This window comes from Hemibagrus wyckioides, linkage group LG19, assembly GCF_019097595.1.
Source record: "Hemibagrus wyckioides isolate EC202008001 linkage group LG19, SWU_Hwy_1.0, whole genome shotgun sequence".
NCBI lineage: Eukaryota > Metazoa > Chordata > Actinopteri > Siluriformes > Bagridae > Hemibagrus > Hemibagrus wyckioides.
Window position 1 is genome coordinate 8,215,001 of NC_080728.1, and position 24,303 is coordinate 8,239,303.

At 38.1% G+C, this 24,303-nt stretch overlaps 1 protein-coding gene across 25 annotated transcripts in view; it reads left to right on the plus strand.

Annotated features, from left to right (window-relative positions):
- Positions 1 to 16,134, plus strand: part of celf2 (cugbp, Elav-like family member 2) — a 165,995-nt gene extending 149,861 nt beyond the window's left edge. For 14 of the 25 annotated variants that reach the window (XM_058417304.1, XM_058417303.1, XM_058417305.1 and 11 more), the window contains 4 exons: positions 1,388 to 1,561; positions 3,905 to 4,048; positions 5,580 to 5,750; positions 8,606 to 16,134. In XM_058417304.1, the coding sequence (XP_058273287.1) occupies positions 1,388 to 1,561; positions 3,905 to 4,048; positions 5,580 to 5,707 (446 nt within the window). In that variant the 3' untranslated portion in view covers positions 5,708 to 5,750; positions 8,606 to 16,134. The remainder of the gene's footprint in view (positions 1 to 1,387; positions 1,562 to 3,904; positions 4,049 to 5,579; positions 5,751 to 8,605) is intronic. The other 11 variants (XM_058417306.1, XM_058417293.1, XM_058417286.1 and 8 more) reach the window with 1 other exon arrangement.
- The last annotated feature ends 8,169 nt before the right edge of the window (positions 16,135 to 24,303 follow it).

The window sequence follows — 24,303 nt, forward strand, 5'->3', positions numbered from 1 at the left end:
GCTTGAGCGCAAATCTGTTTGAGGCAATTGTAGATCAAGAAAAGCCATCTTCTTGGTTTCTGGGTGGTACCATCCACAGCATGTACACTATATTGCCAAAAGTTCTGGGATGTCTGCCTTTACATGCACATGAATTTAATTTGACCCACCCTTTGCAGCTAGAACAGCTTCAACTCTTCTGGGAAGGCTTTCCACAAGGAGTGTTTATGGGAATTTTTGACCATTCCTCTAGAAGTGCATTTGTGAGGTCAGGCACTGATGTTGGATGAGAAGGCCTGGCTCACAGTCTCCGCTCTAATTCATCCCAAAAGTGTTCTATCAGGTTGAGGTCAGGAAGTTCCTGTGAAGCACACCAAACTCCCTCATCCATGTCTTTATGGACCTTGCTTTGTGCACTGGTGTGCAGTCATGTTGGAACAGGAAGGGGTCATCCCCAAACTGTGCTCAGAAAGTTGGGAGCATGAAATTGTCCAAAATGTCTTGGTATGCTGAAGCATCAAGAGTTCCTTTTTTACTGGAACTAAGGGGCTGAGTCCAACCCCTGAAAAACAACCCCTGAATTCAATGATTTGAAGGGGTGTCCCAAAACTTTTGGCAATATATTGTATCTCCAGACTGTAAATGTGAAACCATCCTCATCCTCCAAGTACTGAGAACTCCTACCAAAATAGAGTATCAGGATGGCGGCAGCTCAGGTCCGGATCAGGGTTTTAACATCTTGTGTTAAAGTCAAATCACTTTTGTCCTTAGCCTACAATTCGGGCCACAAATATTAGTTTTTAGTAAATTAATTCATGAGTTGCTTTGGATTACTTTCTTTTCAGTTATTAATATGAAATGACCAAGAGTGTAATGTGCAGCTAAAATATATATGCTATTTACTTTTACAAACGAATCCGGATATAACATTGCTGTAACTTACAACAGTATCAACGCAGAATCTGGACTCCAAATAATCCTATGAACAATTTACAAATCCAGTTGGATAAATAAGGCGTACTCTTTGGTGTATATGAGCCTTTACACCGAAGATGAATTTGTGAGATTTTTTGCCATTTAATTAGCATGATGCTAAACTGCTAGACTATACATTTACCTCCTCAAAATAAACTAAACACTGTTTACAGTGCTTGATGATATTTGAGGTAAGGGGAAATGAAGTACATTTCATAATGTCTGAAATGTTCCTCGTGTCTGATGTACATATTGTCAGAGTCTGTTTTGTGTTGTATCTGGTACACCTGTGGTGTGTATATCGTCTCGCTGTTTTTTTCTGTGTGACTGTGTGTGTGTGTGTGGTGTTAAAAAAAAAAACACTTCCCCTCAGTCCCAAGCGCTAATGAGTAAGTGCACTTCTTTCTTCTTTATTGTTGGGTTTTATGTAAAGTTGCTCACATGCTCTCAGGTGTGGCTGCCCTGAATGGCGGCGGCTCGGCCGGCCCCATGGATGCCCTCACTCAGGCTTACTCAGGAATCCAGCAGTATGCCGCCGCCGCCCTGCCCACACTCTACAGCCAGAGCTTACTGCAGCAGCAGAGCGCCGCCGGGAGCCAGAAGGAGGGTGAGGAAGTAGCACAAACACACACACACACAAACACGGCCACATACTCTGTGTACACACATACTATAAATACACACCTCACTATGCTCTCTATAATCCACACCCACTGCATCAGAACTGTAGTCCCCACAAGTCCTTATAATGCAGGTATGTAAAAAGTCCTCATTAAGCAATTAATATCCACATACACAAACACACACACACACACATATATATGCATGTATATATACTCAAATACCCAAAATAGACACATACACATATACACACACAGATAACCCACTGCATGAGAACTGTAGTCCTCACAAAGTGTTCAGTCCTTAATATGCAGGCATGAGAACACTCGCATGTATACACACATCAACACAACCACTTAAACACCCTCTCTCTCTCTCTCTCTCTTTCTCACACACACACACACACACACACATGTACTCTCTCTCTTACTCTATTTCTCAAACACAACTCTGCACACAGCTAAAATTGTTGTCCCTATGAACAGATGCACAAACCCACAGCTTTCACACATGTACACACAGTATATACCTATACACAGATCCTCACACATGTACACACAGTATATACAGTACCTATACACAGATCCTCACACATGTACACACAGTACATACAGTACCTATACACAGATCCTCACACATGTACACACAGTATATACAGTACCTATACACAGATCCTCACGTGTACACACAGTACATACAGTACCTATACACAGATCCTCACACATGTACACACAGTATATACAGTACCTATACACAGATCCTCACACATGTACACACAGTACATACAGTACCTATACACAGATCCTCACACATGTACACACAGTATATACAGTACCTATACACAGATCCTCACGTGTACACACAGTACATACAGTACCTATACACAGATCCTCACACATGTACACACAGTATATACAGTACCTATACACAGATCCTCACACATGTACACACAGTACATACAGTACCTATACACAGATCCTCACACATGTACACACAGTATATACAGTACCTATACACAGATCCTCACACATGTACACACAGTACATACAGTACCTATACACAGATCCTCACACATGTACACACAGTATATACAGTACCTATACACAGATCCTCACACATGTACACACAGTACATACAGTACCTATACACAGATCCTCACACATGTACACACAGTATATACAGTACCTATACACAGATCCTCACACATGTACACACAGTATATACAGTACCTATACACAGATCCTCACACATGTACACACAGTATATACAGTACCTATACACAGATCCTCACACATGTACACACAGTATATACAGTACCTATACACAGATCCTCACATGTACACACAGTATATACAGTACCTATACACAGATCCTCACATGTACACACAGTACATACAGTACCTATACACAGATCCTCACACATGTACACACAGTACATACAGTACCTATACACAGATCCTCACATGTACACACAGTACATACAGTACCTATACACAGATCCTCACACATGTACACACAGTACATACAGTACCTATACACAGATCCTCACATGTACACACAGTATATACAGTACCTATACACAGATCCTCACATGTACACACAGTACATACAGTACCTATACACAGATCCTCACACATGTACACACAGTACATACAGTACCTATACACAGATCCTCACACATGTACACACAGTACATACAGTACCTATACACAGATCCTCACATGTACACACAGTATATACAGTACCTATACACAGATCCTCACATGTACACACAGTACATACAGTACCTATACACAGATCCTCACACATGTACACACAGTACATACAGTACCTATACACAGATCCTCACATGTACTCACAGTATATACAGTACCTATACACAGATCCTCACACACTCTTCCACACACTGTACAGCCAGAGCACAAGGTGCCAGACCTTTAGTCCTCACATTGCTTATTAATCTTCATGGTTCACCAGTGTGTACTGAGTATTATTTCTATTTCTGTATAAGGGTAAATATGCAGCTACATCTACACCTACACACACATATACACTCACTGATCTCACACAAATAATCCACTAACAGTAATCCAAACACCAGCTTTTTGTGTTTTTATTGCATAGAATTTTTTGGATCATCCTCAAACAGTGAAGGTCTCTGAACTCAGATGGATATGTGGATTTTTTTGTCCATTTTGTTGTGTAATACATTTACAGTAGTAGTGTTTTAACCATTATTCAGTGCTCCATTACCACAGACTTATGAAGTCATCATGCAGTTTCACCTAAAAAAATAATTGTGTGTGTGTGTTGTGTATTGTGTTTGCAGGACCAGAAGGGGCAAACCTTTTCATCTATCACCTGCCGCAGGAGTTTGGGGACCAGGACATTCTGCAGATGTTTATGCCTTTTGGAAATGTAGTGTCGGCCAAAGTGTTCATCGACAAACAGACCAATCTGAGCAAGTGCTTCGGTATGTAAACTCATACAACACACACACACACATACATTTATTAAGCTATTCTAGTGAAGGCCTACATAATAATTAACACAGTTAATTAATGCTATGACTACACCTAAATCTAACCCTTACCTCAACATCAGTAGCTAAAAACTTTATTTAAATATATATATATATATATATATATATATATATATATATATATATATATATATATATATATATATATTTACAGACAAATTTCCCCACAATTTCAGCTCCATCCAATTCCCTTGCATTGTGGGAACATTTTGCCTACGTAAAAAATAGATAAATAAATTAAAAAATTCTGCAAAACACACACACACATAACATTTATTTAATCACCATCTAATCAGACACATGATTAATAAACAAATAGAAGAGAAAGTAAATTATTATTCTTTTAAAACAAACATATTACAGTTTTAACATTTATAACAAATAGCCAACCTCATGCTGTGTTCACTCATTAATACAGAATGCCTTTTTTTTAATTAGGGACATTAAGGACAACTATTTAGTACTCAGGGCTTGATGGGTGTATGTATGTCAGGAGACGCAACACAAAAAAATACAATCGTGCAACTGTAAATTCTGTTACAATCCTGTCCTGTGTGTTGTGTTAAATAACTTTTATGTGGACACCGGACCATTACAATCATATGTGCTTGTTGGACATTTCAGTCCAGATTTATTCTCCTTTGCTGTTATAATTAGCTCCACTCTTCTGCAAAGGCTTTCCGCTGAAGCTTGAGCATTAGTGAGATCAGACACTGATGTTGTAAGAGTGAGGAGGTCTGGGGATCATTCATTGTTCCAGTTCATCCTAAAGGTGTTCAGTCAGAGCTCTGTGCAGGACACTCCAGTTCTTCCACACCAACCTTAACACACCATGTCTTGATGGAGCTCAGGGGCACTGTCCTGCTGGAACAGTGTTACAGTCTCTTAGTTCCAGTGAAGGGGAATTGTAATGCTACAGCATTCGGCATTCTATATAATTGTGTACAGTCCATACAGGTGTACACAAACATTTAGCTATATAGTGAATGTGTTGTATGTAAGGGTTGCCAAATCTGCATGACAAAAAGAAATAAAAATGCTGATGAAATAAAATAAAGTAGGTAAAAAAAGTTCCACTGGAAAGCCATGACAACACTACAGCACCAAGTATAGTACACTGAACAATCGCTCTTTGTATTTCTCCACACTTTGTAGTGCAGTACCTCTCAAATGCATATGTATGAGGCAGAGAAGTGCACTTTAAGCTTGTTTCATACCTAACATAACAATAAAAGGTTTTGTTAAACAGAATGCTGCCTAATTCTGACTAAAGATGGGCTGCTCGCTTCATTTTGGCTCTTTGTCTCTGTTTCTCTGGCTGGATGATTAGTGTAACCCTCAGAGTTCATAACATACCCATATTCTATTCATATGTGCTACACAGGAATCCCTGGGACTGGAATATAGTTGTATATTTTGTGGTAAGTATATCTAATTTAATACACTCTTTCTTTTCTGTCAGGTTTCGTCAGTTATGACAATCCCGTGTCGGCACAAGCGGCCATTCAGGCGATGAACGGGTTTCAGATTGGAATGAAGCGCCTGAAGGTGCAGCTGAAGCGCTCTAAGAACGACAGCAAGCCCTACTGATCTTATTGCTAGGGCCAGTCCTCTCTGTCCCTACAATGCTAGGGTAAGTCCCCACTGCTGCCAAGGCAACCACCCCGGGGATGGGAAAAGGGGGGGACATGGGGGAGAGTTTCACCCTTATCACCACTAGAGGGAGTCACTTTCCCCCCTGAACATTCTTTTTAAACTTTTTTGATGGCAGTATTATTATTATTATTATTATTATTATTATTATTATTATTATTATTTGGTTTCTATTCACATGAACGCTTCCATTTTTGCTATTATTTTGTATGACCTGCGATGAATGAATAGCTATTGCTAGTTTTTTGGTTTTTCCCTTCTTATTTTGAGTTGTGTATAAAAAAACGATTTATTTATTTATTTTTTAAGGTATTTATACCATGCCTTTTTTTTTCTTTTTTTTTTGGTTTCATTTTTATGACGATAACGACAACAACAGCCGAAAGGAAAGTTCTCTAAACTACATTTAGTTTCCCGTTGTGAACCTTGAGGCTTGTGAGAACGCGTAGGGACGGGGCCAGAGCCCCCCAAAAAAAGCACCAATATGCACGCTCGACTTTGCCCTTTGACCTCTGGTGTTGCCTCCGGGCTCCGCTGCTCCTTCGACCCCTCGGCCCAACGGCACCAGAGAGAAAAGGGTCAAAACCCGATGTGGCCTCGCTGTAGTTAACGGCAACAACTGCCAAATGAGACTCTCCACACACACACACACATATACACACATACACACATAAACACACACACCTGCCATTAAAGCATTAAACCGTTTGCGTTGTTTATTTTTTTGTTTACTTATTTCTTTTGTTTTTTGCTTGGTTGTTATGGTGTTTGTCCAACAGAGCATTTTATGTAGAGCATTTTAAAAAGAGATGACAAATAAAAAAAGAATTTAATAATAAAGCATTTTATGTTTCCGGCGGGGTGGCGGGTTCAACTGCAAATACTTGATGTTTATTGAAATAAAAAAAAATAATAATATATCAGAGTACAGAAAGCCACAGGCCTGTAAATTTTATTTGTAAAAAAAGCAGTTCTATTTTTCTATACAAAAAAAAATAATTTCTACTGCCTCTACTGAAGTGAAAGACTTTATTTATTCTGGTTAAGTGATCGGGTTTGTGAAGACGTGCTTTTCGCCGTCTAGTCTTCTGAAGCCACACAATCTGATGTGGGAAGAGAACAGAGGATTTACTCCCCCCCCATCCCTCTATCTCTCATCCTTCTGTCCCTATCTCTTTCCCTTCCCATCTGTCTTTCTTCATTCTGTCATGTCCTGGTTATATTTCAGTCTAATGGGGCTGCACGATTGTTCTGATCACTTCCAATGATACTGTCTGTTATAGATATTAATTGAGAATAAATGATATGGCAGCTCAGCGCTTTGGCCTCTGCTCTGCTGGAAGGAAGGCAGGTGGAGAAAATCACAGGAAATTGGTCTCCCAAGCAAACGACTTAACCCTGAACTTCTCAGCTCTGTGTGTGGACTGCATTCTCTCCTGCATATGACATGACATGTTTAGCGGTTTCGTTTTGTTTTTGATATGACATACTTGCCACATTGATGGTTTAGCTGTAGCATTTATGATATCTCACTCCTTTCAAGGGCGATACAGAAGACACTTGAAACCTACGGGGTTTATTTTCCACAGTTAATGTAGACAGCAGAAAAGAAAAATGATTTTCGGGATGCACTGTACACACACACACACACAAACACTATCTATCTATCTATCTATCTATCTATCTATCTATCTATCTATCTATCTATCTATCTGTCTGTCTGTCTGTCTGTCTGTCTGTCTGTCTGTCTGTCTGTCTGTCTGTCTGTCTCTCTCTCTCTCTCTCTATATATATATATATATGTATATATATATATATATATGTATATATATATGCCTGTCTGTCTGTGTGTCTACCTGTCTGTCTGTCTATTTGTCAATTTATATATATATGTCTATATATATATATATATATATATATATATGTGTGTGTGTGTGTCTATCTATCTATCGATCTATCGATCTATCTATCTATCTATCTATCTATCTATCTATCTATCTATCAAGCCTGGGACAAGTCATGTCTTTAAAGCAGAGTCCAGTCCAGACACAGGGCTCAGAGCTCAGCAGCTGAGGGTTCAGGATCTTGTTCAAAAGCTCAAAAGTGGCTCTGGGATTTAAACTCTAGCACAGAAAGCCTCTCCACTCAGGTCCTCACTGAGACGACTAGTCTGGAAATTCAATTAGAGCCCAGGTAAAAAGTGACCTTTTCCTGTTTAATTACAGAGGCCGAAATTGCAATTTGTTTGATTAATTGTGAAGCCCTACTTCTTTGCTCTCTTGTCCTTTTCCTCTCCCCTCTCTCTCTCTCTCTCTCTCTCTCTCTCTCTCTCTCTCTCTCAATCCCTCCTTCACTCTCTCTCCCTCGCCGTGAGTAGTGTGGCACTTTACATGTACAATCTGTTTCCTCCTTTTTTCCTTCTGTTCCATTTTAGCTTCGTCTGGTCTTCTGTTTTTTGTTTCCTGCGTTACAAAGAGAAAAAAAAAAAACGTGTACTCGTTTTTCAGCTCAAGATCCATCAAGCTGTGTCTCTTCTACAAGGGGCCGATGGATTCTTTGGGGTGCTGTGTGTGTGTGTATGTGTGTGTGTGAGAATGTACATATCATTTACATATGTTTATCTGTGTGAAGTATGTGTAGTATTTAAAAAAACAGAAAAAAATACGAATCTTCTTGCACTGGGTTCCCGCTGGCTAGTAGCGCTGTTGTTGTCGTTGTTGATGTTGTTGCTGTTGTTGTTGTTATCTGTTGTTTGTTGTTCTCATGGTTTTTTAATGCTGTAGTTGTGTGCCAGAGGCTGTGTGTGTAACTCTCCTCTCCCGTTTTCTTCCCTAGAAACTCATCTCCATGACTCTTTGCTCATCGTTTGCCTAGCATGTCTACGTGGCGTTCAAAACAAAACAAAACAAAAAAAAAAAAAGTCTCATCGTCTCGTCATTGTCTCCGATGTCTTTCTGAGTTCTCCTGATCATAATCTGGTCTCCTCCTACTGATCTCTCCTCGACTTTGATCTTAGCTTTGGTCTTTGTTGGGTAATTTTTTTGTTGTTTTTTTTGTTTTTGCATGTGACCTCATTTGGAGCTTTTTACCTGTTTTTTTTTCTGTTTTGGACTTTTTGTTGTTGTTGTTGTTTGTGTTCTTTCTCTTTTTATTAGAACAGTCTGGGGAGGGATATGGGGGGGGAGGAAGGAAGGAAGGAAGGAAGGAAAGAAGGAAGGAAAAAAAAAATAAATCTAATGATAACAAATGTGAAAAAGCTTAAGCGCTAAAGCCGCATTCAACACTCGCAAAAATAGGTAGAGTCTATTTAATAGTATAACCCGAAGCGTCATCATTTTAAGAAGCGCTGTTTTTAAACAATTTCACAAATGTGTACTTAATAATAATAATAATAATTAAAAAACACACACGCACACAAACCTGTGGCAAAGAAATTAAAAGAATTTGCATCGTTTGCTAGCTTAAATTTTTTCCTTTTGATTTGCTTTACATTTCATTTTTGTTTTTGTTTTTTGTTTTTTTGTTTGGTTTTTTTGTTTTTGTTCATTCATTTAAAGTAAACTTGAAAGTACAATACAGGGATTGGCTTCGGGACTTCCTGTCAGCACGTTTTCGTGGTACGGGACCGTGCAGGAAGACCGAGCTGGTTTCTACGAGAACTAGACTACTTCCAAGCAGTTTTAATACAAAAAAAATCACAAAAAAAAAACTGTCTAATTGAACTTAAGAGTCTCTCAGAGCGAGCTTGTGGTTTTTACATTTTTCAGGCAGTGTAAAGTTTTTTGATAAGGCCATTTGAAGTGGCTCGGTTTCTCATTAAAGTCTATATAAAAACCACTTTTTTCTAGAGTAGTAAAGGTATTAAAAAATGACAAAAAAAACACAAAAAAAAACAACCAAAAAAAGGAAAAAACAAAGAAAAAAAAAGAGTGCCCTGTTTGGGGGGGAAATGCTACCTACATGTCACACCTTTTTGCTGAACTGATCTACCGTTAGACAATCCGTGGTATAAATGCACATGAAATGACCTATATTTTATACTGTTTAAATGTATAGAGGAAAAAAAAACAACAAAAAAAAAAACGACAGTTTGTGTGACCCGCGTTCCCGTCGGTGCTTTTTGTGGATCGAGTCGTGATTTCATCACAAGTCTAATAGTCTTATTCGTCTTGTGTTTTTAAAGAGAAGACTAAAAATCGGTTTACTTGAACATAGACAAAAATCCTATCATAGTACTATTGCTACTAGAGTATACCTGTTTTTTTTTTTGTTTGTTTGTTTTTTTCGTTTGTTTGTTTGTTTTTTGTTTTTTTTGTTTTTCTTCTTCTTTTTTTTTAAGAGTCCCTATTTGAAATTTCTTGTCGGGTAAATTAGCTATATAAACCTTTTACAATGTCAGCTTGTGAAGCATCAATGTCATTATTCTTATGATTTTTCAATTTCAAATTGTGGGAAACAATATTTAGATGTGTTGTTGCGTTCAGCGAAATGTACTTCTTCTTCTTCTTCTTCTTCTTCATTTTTTTTTTTTGTTTTTTGTTCTTATAAAGGAAACAAACAAAACAAAAAAGAAAGAAAAAAAAAAAAAAAAAGATGAGTGGACTTTAGTGCCAAATTCTGACGGTACATCCTGCCTACAGCTTCAGTGTATTACTTGTGTGAAATGATTTGATAACATGGGTATTTTATTACGTAAGTGTTTTGTATCCCTCATATTTAAGGATATAGATTTAAAAAAAAGAAAAAGGAAAAAGATAAAAAAAAAAAAAAATCAAGCGGTTGTTAACTTGCTACTCTGTGGTCTTGTTGCCTGAACTGTTCACGTTTTTGCTTTCTTTTCTTTTCTTTTCTTTCTTTCTTTCTTTTAAAGATGTAAAAAGTGCCCATGTGTCATTCTCTCTCTCTCTCTCTATCTCTATCTCTTACACACACACATACACTCTCACACACATGCACGTGCACAACCATACACACACACATGCACGCATGCACACACCTGCGCTAAAGGTTGACCTCACAGCCCTCTTTTCTTCGATGGTGTGTGTATGTGAGCCCCCTGAGCACGAGTCTCAGCAGCACACACACTTACACACACACACGCGCGCGAATTGGCATCATATCACTAACCTGAGTAGCCAATCGAAATCAGAGGTGAGCTGTAAAGAGGTGTGTTGCTCATCGGCAGGCATGTGTCGATCGACGTTATGAAGTTTCATATCATACTACAATCACCGTATGATTTATTTCTTTATTTCTTTCTTTTTAAAGAGAGAACTCGTTTGCGTGATGTCATAGGGCTGCTTTTTTTTTTCCCCTCGAGGATAAAGCGTCAGAAAAGTGTACCTGATGTTTAATCTTACTTAAGAAGACCTTAGAGTTAAAAGAACTAATTGAAATAAATAATTAAATAAATAAATACATAGCATTTGGTATGTTCAACGCATCGAGACAGGGAGTGAGCGTAAAACTAATTGGTTCCACGGGTAAAATTCAGGCGAACGCAGGAGTTAGCAGCGACAGCGGAGGGATAATCCGGAGAGCAGATCAGACCCCTGAGCATTTGGCGTCTGTCACGTACATGATGACACAATTTACTGGTTGATGAGATTGCATGAAATTCGATCCTTTAACAGAGTTCAAATCACATCATGCCACATATTTAGGGCTTTAGAGTTTACAGTCAGTTCGGACTCGATGCTTTAAAGCGAGAGGGATAGATGTACTGAAGCGTCACACTGAAGCTTAAAACACACCTGTGCATATGCTGCCTTCTATCCAGGACAGACTTTCTATCTCAGAAGCACAAGCACTGCCCAGAAAATGCCTCTTCACCTCCCACATTCCACCACCCAGGGTTAGTGACCATCATATTAATACCACGTGTCATCTACAGATACGGTAACGTGTTAGGAGTTATCGGCACATGCCTGTTTGCCTCTGTCTATTTCTCTCTCTGTCTCACACTCTCTCTCTCTCTCTCTCGCGTGCTGTCTCTCTCTCTCTCTCTCTCTCTCTCTCTCTCTCTCTCTCTCTCTCTGCTTCTTCAGGTCTTTAAAGCAGCCTGACGCCAAAAAGGACAACTCGCCCGTCCACAGTTCCACATTTTCCCATTGCACTTTTTGTCGAAAACGTTTACACGTGTTGTAAATGGCCCGTATAATACAGTACAATCTTGTTTACAGACGTGGTTTACAGCCGGCCCCCCCTAAAAACCCCTGTTTACTTCACTGAAGCACTATTTTCTACCCAAATCCTGCCGTTGCCTTAACATGACGCTCAGTATTAGTGGGGTGGAATAGGCTGCTGCCTGAGTGCTGCCAAGGTTATTTGTTGCGTTTGTGTTTGGTGTGCATGTCTGTGTGTGTGTGTGTGTGTGTGTGTGTTTTGTCTCAAAAATACACCCAAGGTTTTACCATACCAACAAATGCAACAACTGCCAAACACAGAGCTGCAGGGAGGTGCATCCTTCACCAGCTTCAACAGCAACGCTTCGGACGTTACTACTGTCTTTTGCTGTTCGTCAGTTGCACAAGCACAAAAAAAAAGCACATGCCAAATGGAATCCTGAGCACAATGACGACTTAACACGTCAGCGTCCTGACGGCTCCTCCAGCTCGCAGGATGTGACGTCACGTGACACTGCCATTTCAGTTTATTCACACAATCCCACTCACAGGAGTTTCTCATGCTGTAATCACTCACTCTCAGTAATCCTGCTGGATCCGGGAAAGCCTGTCCCGGGAATACTGAGTGTGAAGCGGGAAACACACCCTGTACTTGAGAACATGTAGTTTACTACAGTTTAATAAGAAGCAGATTTCTGTTTTTTCAAGCACACGTACATTAAGCACATGTATTTGTATTCATTTTTTTTTTAATGGCTTGAATAGAATCAGAAGAATATTTTAGTATCTTAATACATAAAACTTATTGGACTAATCCTTAATGGATTCGCTTGGCAGATTCGAGATGGGTTTATTATAGAAGTGAGCTGCATGGGAAGTGTGATATTGGTACATGTTAGTTTAAACTAATAAACAAGCTGACTCGCTTGCTTGATCGAATGGTTAAGACGGTACGCTACCACGTTTCTGAGCAAGCTTGAAGCAACTGAATTATTAAAACAACTGTAACATATATAGATATGAAAACGTTTGACTCCCAGTGGATTTGCTCCGTTAATCAGTCAGACACTTCAGGTCTTGCCCTAAAGCACAAGACAATGACAAGCTGATTTCCCAGTCAACCTGCAAAGCATTTTGGGTTGGTTTTATTACTGAAATGGTGTTTAGTGATCCCATCCTTCACACTACCAAGGGCTCATCCTCATTTGAACAAACTTCCCTCCAGCTGAGAAAGTAGTGCCGCTTGCCCTTGAAAAAGCGACAGGGATCCAGCCAAGGCGCTGTGGCTGAGCGAGAGCTAGGCGTAGGAGGGAGGTTTAAAACAGTATTGGAACAAGGCCAGTGTTGTTGTTGATGATCGTGAAGAGAATGATGAAGAGTGAACACTTGATATCGCTGCACTATGGTGTGCTCAAATGGCAGGGGGTTAAACCGACAAATGTTAATCTGTTACGTCTCCCGTTGTGTGTGTGTGTGTGTGTGTGTGTGTGTGTGTATCAACGTAGTCTGCTTCGCCACTATCAAAACAAACAGGGTAAGATTTTACGATCTCGCTACGCACACAATCCCCGACATTTCTTTCACACACACACACACACACACACACACATTAGCTGTTTAGTAAAGCACAAACTCGTAAGGGTCTTTGCAGACGTGCTCGCTGAGGCTCTTTACTCAGGGGTTTTCTTCACCACACACATCTTCTCTTCTGTAATCTGTTTGTTCTTTCTGTTTTTTGCTTTCTTCTTAAGTGCTATTTAACAACAGTGTATTTTACAAGGAAAAAAAAAAAACAACAACGTGGAGTTTCTTTGCATTTTTCGCTTCTTATGTCAAGTTTTTTGGACGACAAAAAGAATAATACTGTATGTGTGTTGATCTGATGTGCCGTATAAAACAAAAAAGCTTGTTGTCTGTAGATTAATATCATTTTGTTTGATTCTAAAATGGATTTGAATAGTTTTAAGTATTGTCTTGAGAAAAGCCAAAGTCAATGCATTTCAGTGGATTATGTAAGCGTGGTACATGTTTGTTTGACTCCTTGGAATCTGTCATTGGATGGAATTTAAAAAGTACAAAAAAAAAACAAAACGCAGGCTTTCCTATTTCTAAAACTGATTGTACTTATGCCTTTTGTACCAGTGCAACTTTTTATACTGGCAATTAAAGAAAAAAAAAAACAAAAAACAAAAAAAACCTATCAAGAGTCTGTCTGACCCGGCGCAGGGGGTCGGCCAGCGGCTGTTCCCGAGTTTTGATTTCTAAGTTGGCATCCAGGATGGTTAAGTTTTAATATAAAGCTTTTCTAGCACTTTGGCTTGGTATCTTTGACCTTTTGACATCTTCTTCTTCTTCTTCTTCTTCACTTCAGCGTTTGGTTTCCTTTCACTTAATCTCTTTCTTTGTTTTGTTTTTTTCTTGTTTTCATGTTTATTTTTTGGAAAGAGGGTCGGGAGTTTTCCTTTTGGCTTACCAATACTTAAAGAAAAAAAAAAAAAAAAACAAAAAAAAACATAAGCGTTTGTCTTTTTCAAAGAGTCTTTACGAAGGCCGTAAGTTTCATTTTGTTCGGTATATTGTGCAGTCTCCATGATAAGACGTTTAGACGATTTAGAAGTATTTAGTCCCCTTCAGTGGATAAATGTATTAGTTTGACAAAGAGATAAAAACAAGTAATTTGAGGACTTTTTTGCTTTTAGCTGTTTAGATTTTTCTGGTTTCTCTGTCCTTCGCTGTTAACCTAACTGTGTAGCTGAAACAGTCAGACTTATTTTTGTAAATGTACGTTCTTGTGTGATGCAGTTTTTTGCTTCTGTCTCCGATATTAAATCATTTTTCCTAATACTCGTCTCTCTCTCTGTGCTGTGGTGTTCCAGTATCTGTCTGATGTTGTAACAGCGTTTACACAACCCTCCAGTGTTCCACCTCTCTCTTTCTCTCTCTCTCTCTCTCTCTCTCTCTCTCTCTGTCTTTCCTACTTTGTTCTTTACTGTTTGACGTCTTTTGTTGTGTTTGACGCATTAGTGCAATTGGTTTCATCTACTCTTCACCAAAATCTCATCGCCAAACGTGGTAAATATACATAGAGATGTTTTATATGTATATTTCTGTGCAGCCCAATTTGCTGTGACAGTAGATGGACAGCCTTGTTTGTTTTTTTTTCTTTCTTCTTTTTAATTCCCGTAGTTAAAACGTTCACCTCTCTAATTGAAATTAAAAAAATGCCTTGTCAGAAATTTAGTCTCAGAGTTTTCCAGCACTACAAATCCACCACCCGCTCTATAAGCAGACGAAATGGTATCTGGAATCTGTATAAAATGTGAGCTAACAAGCTATCAAGATTTTTAGACTAAATAAAAAGAGGAAAGTGGATTTAGCAGCCCTGCCTACAGGCCTGTGCTGTTCTGTACTGTCGGCTCTTCTGGGCGAAGCTCCCCGTGTCCCTATGTCCTTGTTCCTCTCCGCTCTGTCCTGTCCTTGTCTTTACTGCATCCCTTACAGAGATACCAGAGAGTCCAAATTAATGCAGGTATTTTACAAGTTCACTTTTTTTCCCTTTTTTTTGGTGTTTGATTTATAAAACAGAGCAGAAACATAACTGGGTTTATTTCGGGGGTTTCAGTAATGAAAAAATTGTATTTAAAAACAACAAAAAAAATGGTACCTTTTTTTATTTTATTTATTTTTATTTTGTTCAGATTTCAGACACAATGGTTTGACAGTTTATAATATATACCTACTGTACCTCACAGCTACACATATTAGCCATGATGATATCATTTAAATGGACCACAGTATAAGATCACAGTTTACACTCTATCATCTTTTTCATACATGGTAAATGCTGCCAAAATAAAAGGCTTTAGATAATGCTTTGCTTCTAGGAAATAATATTACAACTTCCAGTCAATTCTGTTTCTGGTGGCTACATCACACTGTTAACTACTTTGATACATCCACTGTGCAATATTCCTTAAATATTCCTGCATGCGATAAACCACACACCATTTGCTACCTATGCTAGCTGGGTGATTTGTGTAAGTGAGTGTTAAGAAATAAGGTCTAAATTATTTTTACTTTCTCACAATATAAGAATTATTATACCAAAGTGAACTTCTGAAATCGAAGTGGTTCAAAAGTGTTGATTTTTTTTCTCCGAATCTAGCTAATTCTAATGCATGACGTTATACAGGGACCGCCACATGATCTAAGCCTAATAATAAACTGATTTTAAAAACATGCTGTTGTTTCAGAAAAGAAAAACAGTGAATCATTAATATGGTGAAATATTCTGCAAGAAGACTTGTTTAATGTTTATGGAAGGGTCACATGACTGTCTTCATGACTTTATGTCTGTCAGGATCTTGGGGAAAGGGTGACAAGCTTAGAGAGGTTGATGAGAGTGACAAAAACTGACCACCCAAATAACACCTGCTTTGCAGTGGGATTAATGGATGGATGGATGGAGTGGTGCTAACAAATTTCACATTGCAACACATTTTACAGTTGCAACCGTGTCCACATACAAAGTGCTTCTGTATAATAAATCTGTTAAACAGCATGTAGACACAAGGTAAGTGTACCTAATAAAGTGACAACACGATATATCACGGGGGAAGCCTTTTTTTTTTTTTAACCTCAAGTGAGGAAAAAAGAGAGGCTGGTGAGAGAGAGACTGATTCTGGACAGGAATTAAGAGTGATAAGAGGAACTATCTTTTCTCACAGATGTTTCAGAACTTTATATGAAAATACATCTTGCAGCACCACAGCAGAGTCAGTGATTATTTTTCCCTTAGCCGCAAACCCTGTCCTGAGTCATTTCTTTAGGACAGTTAACCTTGGACAAGAAGCCAGTCCTTCACAGCAATTCACACACACTGTTTAAGACACAGGGGCTACCAGTTTCTCATAGCCGGGTTGCCTACCCGCATGTTTTTGGATGATGGGAGGAAACTCTGCAGGGAACTCACACGGACACAGGAAGGACATGCGAACCTCAATAAACACAGACAGTAACCCAAGCTCAGGATCGAACCCAGGACCCAGGTGGAAAAAATGTTTTCTAAAACTTTATAAAGGGGAAACAACAAGGTAGGTGTGTCTAATGAAGTCACTGATATAAAAAGAACTGATCATCCAAATGACACCTGGTTAACTGTGATGGGTGGATGGATGGATGGATGGATGGATGGATTGAAAGATAGAAGGATGGATGGATGGATAGAAGAATGGATGGAAGGATAGATAGATAGATAGATAGATAGATAGATAGATAGATAGATAGATAGATAGATAGATAGATAGATAGATAGATAGATGGATAGGATGGATCGATGGATAAAGGGAGCATCTCAGTTAAATATCACATATTTAACTAACCGCAACCGTGTCCACATACAAATTGCTTTGTATAATAAATCTGTTAAACAGCATGTAGACACAAGGTGTGTGTACCTAATAAAATGGCCATCCTGTGTTGTTGTTTTTTTTAACACATAGGAAAGATAAATCTTTCAAGCACTTCTAGAGAACACCAAAGGGATGCAATACATGTACATTTTTCACCAAGGAACACAAGGAATCATTGATACTCTCGAACACAATACCAGAGCATACAGATTCAGCTGTTTTGTGTTTTTCCTTTTCTTCTTTTTTTATGATAACAAAGCGTATAAGTACACACGTTACAAAAATATTACAGAGCGTATATTCACTCAGACTTTTTTTCAAAAAAATGGATTTCAGAGACGTAAAGTTCTCACAGATATTCTTTTTCAAGTATACCAGAGAGTTCCTTCAAGGGTTTCATAGATCAAACGTGTGTGAATAATTTATAAAGGATGCCAGAGATTAAGTGCACAAAAGCATTCAACAAAAAAGATACCAGATCAAATGCCTGGGAATATTTTTACTAAAGACACCAGAGTTTTGAATCACTCAAGCGGATTTCAAAGACACCACTGTACAAATGCATGCAAACGTTCTACAAGAAATATTACAGGGTTCATATTCACACAATACACACACACGTCTAACCAATGTCAGTGATGTCATATGCAATTATGGATAGAAGCATGGATGGATGGATAGAAGGAGGGAAGATAGGAAGGATGGAAGGTAGGATGGATGGACAGAAGGATGGAAGGTAGGATGGATGGACAGAAGGATGGAAGGTAGGATGGATAGATAGAAGGATGGATGGACAGAAGCATGTTCTACAAGAAATATCACAGGGTTCATATTCACACAATCCACACACACACACACACACAATCCACACACACACACACACATTCACTTGTTCACTAGTACTAACAAATGAGAACATATCAGTGATGTCATATGCAATTATGGATAGAAGCATAGATGGATGGAAGGATGGAAGGTAGGATGGATGGATAGAAGGATGGAAGGTAGGATGGAAGGTAGGATAGATGGATGGAAGGTAGGATGGATGAATAGAAGGATGGAAGGTAGGATAGATGGATGGAAGGTAGGATGGATGGACAGAAGGATGTTCTACAAGAAATATCACAGGGTTCATATTCACACAATCCACACACACACACACACACACACACACACACATGAACATTCACTTGTTCACTAGTACTAACCAATGAGAAAATGTCAGTGATGTCATATGCAATTATGGATAGAAGCATGGATGGATGGAAGGATGGATGGATGGATAGAAGGATGGATGGATAGAACGATGGAAAGTAGGATGGATAGATAGAAGGTTGGATGGATAGAAGGATGTTCTACAAGAAATATCACAGGGTTCATATTCACACAATCCACACACACACACACACACACCCACACACATACGTCTAACCAATGAGAACATGTCAGTGATATGCAGTCATATGCAATTTGTTTGCTAATATTCCTGTTTTATCCTCTGGATTATATTCATATACAGTATACGTATGCTGTCCACTTTATTAGGAACACCTGCATTTTCATGCAGTTATCTAATCAGCCAATCATGTAACAGCAACACGAAAGGCCTTGGATAATGTAGGAATAATGTTACGACTTCCAATCACTTCTGTTTCTGGTGGCTACATCACATTGTTAACTACTTTAATACATCCTCTGTGCAATATTCCTTAAACATTCCTGCATGCTATAAACCACACACCATTTGCTACTTATGCTAGCTGGGTGATTAGCTAGGTGAGCTTGTTCTAATGCATGGCGTTATGCAGGGATCGCATAAAAAAAAACAGCGAATCATTAATATGATGAGATTTTCTGCAAGAAGACATGTTTAATGTTTATGGAAGGCTCACCACAGCAATACACCACATAAAATCATGCAAATACAGTCAAGAGCTTCAGTTAATTATCACATCAAACATCAGAATGAAGAAAAAGTGTTATTCTGATCTGTGGCTTTGATCGTGCCATGGATGTTAGTACCAGGTGGGCTGGTACTAAAAAAAAAAAAACATCATGTGAGCAGGTCTGGTTAGAAAAGAATGAACAGGCTGGTCTGAGCAGACAGGAAGTCTATAGTAAGTCCTATAAAAAGTCTTTATGAGCAGAAAAGCATCTCAACACATCAAACCCTGAGGTGGATGAGCTACAACAACAGAAGATCATATCAGGATGTACTCCAGTCATCCGAGAACAAGAATCTAAAGGCACAGATTCAACCAAACTGGACACAAGAGTGAAAAAAATAAACAGTCGACCTTCAACTGTCCAGGCTGCTGATTTTGTTGATATGATAGCTTCAGCTTCTTGTTCTAGAGGTAGCTTAAATGTTTATGTCTCTAGATTGTTGATGAGAAGATTGGTGTTCAAGCCTCAGCACCACCAAGCTGCCACTGTTGGGCAACTGAGCAAGGCCCTCAACCCTCCATGCTCAAGTGACGCTGCATCATGGCTGATCCCGTGCCTTAACTTCCAAAGCTGGAAGAAAGAATTTCACTGTGCTGTAATGTGTATGTGACAAAAATCTCATTTTTGGCTGACAAGAATAGGACCTGATGTGATCTTCTGCTGTTGTAGCTCTTCTACCAAGGCTTGATGTCTTGTATATGATAAGGTGCTCACCACAGTTCTATAGAGAGATTACTTGTCTAACTATATCCTTCCTGGCAGCGAGAACCAATCTGGCTTTTTTCCTCTGATCTCTCTTATCAACAAGGTGTTTCCACCAACAGAACTGTCACTCACTCATGGTTTTTCACACCATTCTGTGTCTATGTCTGGAAAGCTTTTTCCCCCACAGACTTCATACACATAGATATTTCTGCTTTTCTTCGTCACTAGGAGTCATTTTGACACACAAATACAGAAACACGATTTTGAAAAATCATAAAAATAAATAAAAAACAAAAAAGTAAACCAATGCTATGTATTTCTAAATATCTTACACATCCATTCCGGTTCCTCTTATTAATTCAGACACAAACACTTGTTCCAGTTAAGATTGATCGTCTTGAACTCTATTGAGTTTGAGTTCTTTATTAATTCGAATACATTTCATTCATTCATTCAAGCTCAATACACATTGTATCCTGGTCACAGTGGCACTGGATCCTGAGCATGAAGCAGAAATACATCCTAGATGGGAATCCAGTCCATCACAGAATACACAAACATACTCATTTACACCTAGAGCCAATTAAATCTACCCAGTTCACATACCAGCTTGTTGTTGGGAGATGGAAGAAACCACAGAATCCAGAGGAGACCACATGGGTATGGAGAAAATGTGCAAAACACCACACAGACTGTAACCTGAGTGAACTGCAGGCTCTGGAGCTGTGAGGCGGTGGTGTTTCCTGCTGCAGCACCATGTCACATTTAATACAGTAAATGTTTCTACATGAAAAATACAGTGAGGTCTTATACTCTTTAACGGAATTTACCACATTGTTTAGCCACACGTGTACATAAAAGGAAACTGTATGTAAGTTAGAAGTGAGAGAGAGAGAGGGAGAGAGACAGACAGAGAGAGAAGGAGATGTAACACATACTCTACAACCTAAAACGTCCCACAATTGAGTTTCACCATCGAAATTTCGATGATTTTTTTTCCCTGCTATCTAAATTCATCCTAACATCCTAACATTCATCCAAACATTCATTCAACATTCATCCAAATTCATCCTAACATCCTAATTCATCCTGGTATGAAGGATACCAGAATTCAAGTCCACATGAATATTTCAGAAAGCATACAGCAAGTTAAATATACTTGTACATTTTATACAGCATACCAGAGAGTACAAGTGTTTGTGAATATGTGATAAAGAATTCCGCACATTACACTGACTCCAGAGTCTAAAGATTCTCTCTCTCTCTCTCTCTCTCTCTCTTTTTAGACTTTAAATATTAAAAGATAACCAAACATCAAATTCACTTGATCAGTTTTTTGAAGACAGCAGAGGGTTCAAATTCCCTTCAGCATCTTTAAAAGGATATCAAAGACTCAAAATGATCTTACACATCATCACAAGCGCACCAGCACGCCTGAATACTTTCAGATCGTTTCTTTTAACATTTCAATTCGATTGGGGTATTAAATTAAAATAAAAATAAATAAATAAATAAAAGTAAAGATCTTCCACAGAGTCTGAAGAGGTGCAGATATATATATATATATTTTTCTGCGCCTAAATTCATATTTACATACTCAGTCAAATCTAGCATTCAGAAAAGGAGACTAATGGGTCTCTCATTCTTTGAAGCAACCCAAAGAGTTGGAATTCAGTTAAGAATCTGGGCTCCAAAATTATCTTTGCTATCACAAATCAGCCTCTGAGCAGGAATCTAAGAGATGCTTTTTCAATCAATGGCACACAGAGCCCTGGCTCGACCCTCTAGGCCTTCGTGGGCTCGAGATACGGACCCCGACATTCGAAGGCCGGCTTGGGCTTAGGCTTTTCAAACTTCCTAGTACTCCATACAGTACATATGAACTGGCAAAAGCAAACTATTTTTACAAGAGGTTTGACAGTTATGATTTGTCTGTTGAATGTGATATGGTCCTTGATAGTATTGCTATCGTTGATGCTGATGGATTGGAGATTGTCCTTAAATCTATCAACAAGGTTTTTAAGCAAGTTAATGTTAACTAAGGCCACAGGTCGAGATTTTTTGTTAAAAACATGCACAGATGAACTGACATCTGGGCATTCACACTGATAACAAATTGACATGGAGTGTTCAGATGGAAAAGCTCCAACAGGGTCCAACAGCGATTGTATTTTCTTCATAGGTTGAGGGTATTTGATGTTAACCAGAAAGTGTTGCTTCTCTTTTATCCTGCTGTAATCGAGAACATTTTTCGCTATGGCATCTCACTCTCTGTTAGCTCAAGTGTACAGAAAAGGACAGTCAGTGCTGACCGCCAAAATGTATTAAGTCCATCCTAGTGACAGTTTGGAAAGGGTTTACAAAAAGGACTCTATGTATTGTGGATCTACCTGCAATTATAAAATCAACCCATCACGTAGCAGCAGTGCAGTGCATCAAATCATGCACATACTGGTCAAGAGCTTCAGTTAATGTTCACATAACATGCGAATAGAGAAAACATGTGATCTCAGAGACTTTGAGTAGTGCCAGATGTACTCTTTTAAGCACCGAACACGTTAAGTGAGATGCTTTTCTGCTCAGCGTGGTTATAAAGAGAGTTCTTTTTTGTTGTTGTATTTTTAGCTTGAACCGTTTCGACTATTCTCCTCTGACCTCTCTCATCAACAAGGTATTTCTGCCCACACAGCTGCTGCTCACTCGATAGGTTTTGTTTTTTCACACCAATGTGAAATGTGTAAACTCTAGAGGCTTTTGCGCTTGAAATTCCCAGTAGAAAATCTCAGCAGGTTTTGATGTCATATTTGAGGTCAACATATGGAAACATAAAGGTTGTATCTTCAAACACAGAAATAAACTCTGTGTTTTATATATTTGATGATTGTCAGCCAGCAAATCATCATCCATCATGAATGCAAGAGACAAAACATAGACGGGGTTGGCTAGTCAAGATCTGTGCTTTATTTACACACTGACGGTGAAAAGCAAACCTGAAGCTTTATATAGTGATCCAGAACTAAAATAGACATACGGTGAGTGTATACACACACACACACACACACATGCAGCAATATCCTTGAATGTTCAGAATTTTAGTACTTTTGCATGATGCAGCTGAATAAAGATTAAAAGACTTAAAGACAAAAACAAACAAACAATATTTATTTTATTTATTTGTTTATTAATTAATTTACTTTTTTTTTTTTTTTAAAGCTAAGACATTTACGGTAATCTGCCATTAAAATGTTTATGTTTATACTGAATATTTTTTTATTATTATTATTTTACATGGAATATGCTTTTTTCTTATATAATAATAATAATAATAATAATAATAATAATAATAATAATAATAATAATAATAATAATAATAATAAACTAACAAGCCAAACAAACAACAAAAACAATCCTAGGAATGAAAAATTTAATATACAAATGAATCTTTATTTATAAAACAAAACCACTACGAGGAGTTTATTTTGATGCAGATATGCCTTTATTTATTCATTCTTTTATAAAAGGTGAATTTAGATATATTAGGACAAATTGCTTTCTTTCTTTTCTGATGGTCACAGACCATCATATTTAATCTCACAACCTTCTGATGGCAATCAAAAGCACTACACTAGAGCACAACACCAGCCACTCACTGTATTATCATGTGCTTGTAGACTGGAGTGAAACATAACAGATAACATCAGTTGCAGTGAGAGATGATGGTCACTAGATGGAGGTGTAACATTAATATTTTATTATCTGCAGCTGAAGCGGTCAGTAAACCTCTTAATTAGTCAGTGTGATTAATATTTCATTCCCAGCAGCAAAAGCGCTCAGCCACAGTAACACTAAACCAGGTGGGAGCGTTAAAAATTTCATGCTTTTCAGCTTTAGTCTGTTGGATCTTCCATGGACAAAGGCAGTTCAGCTGTTACTATTTTGAATGAACTTAATTATAGTCATTTGTAATGATTTTTATTCAGGTTATCTTATAAAGAATAATTAATTTAGTTGTTTGCTTTAAGCTGCACTTCATGTGTAAAAAGTATTATTATTATTATTATTATTATTATTATTATTATTATTAATAATAATAATAATAATAATAATAATAATAATAATAATAATAATAATAATAATAATAATAATTTCAATTATTTTGCATAATTAATCATGGGAATATTCATAATAAAACAATAAGGTTCCTGTTCTTAACAATAACAGTGCTATTACAACAAAGGTTTGTAGTTTGGCATTAAAAACATAATAATAAAATTAATTAAAGATAAGAAAACTACTAGTCAGGAAATGTGAGCATGTCAGCATGATCTTTAAATGGCAGCAAGCG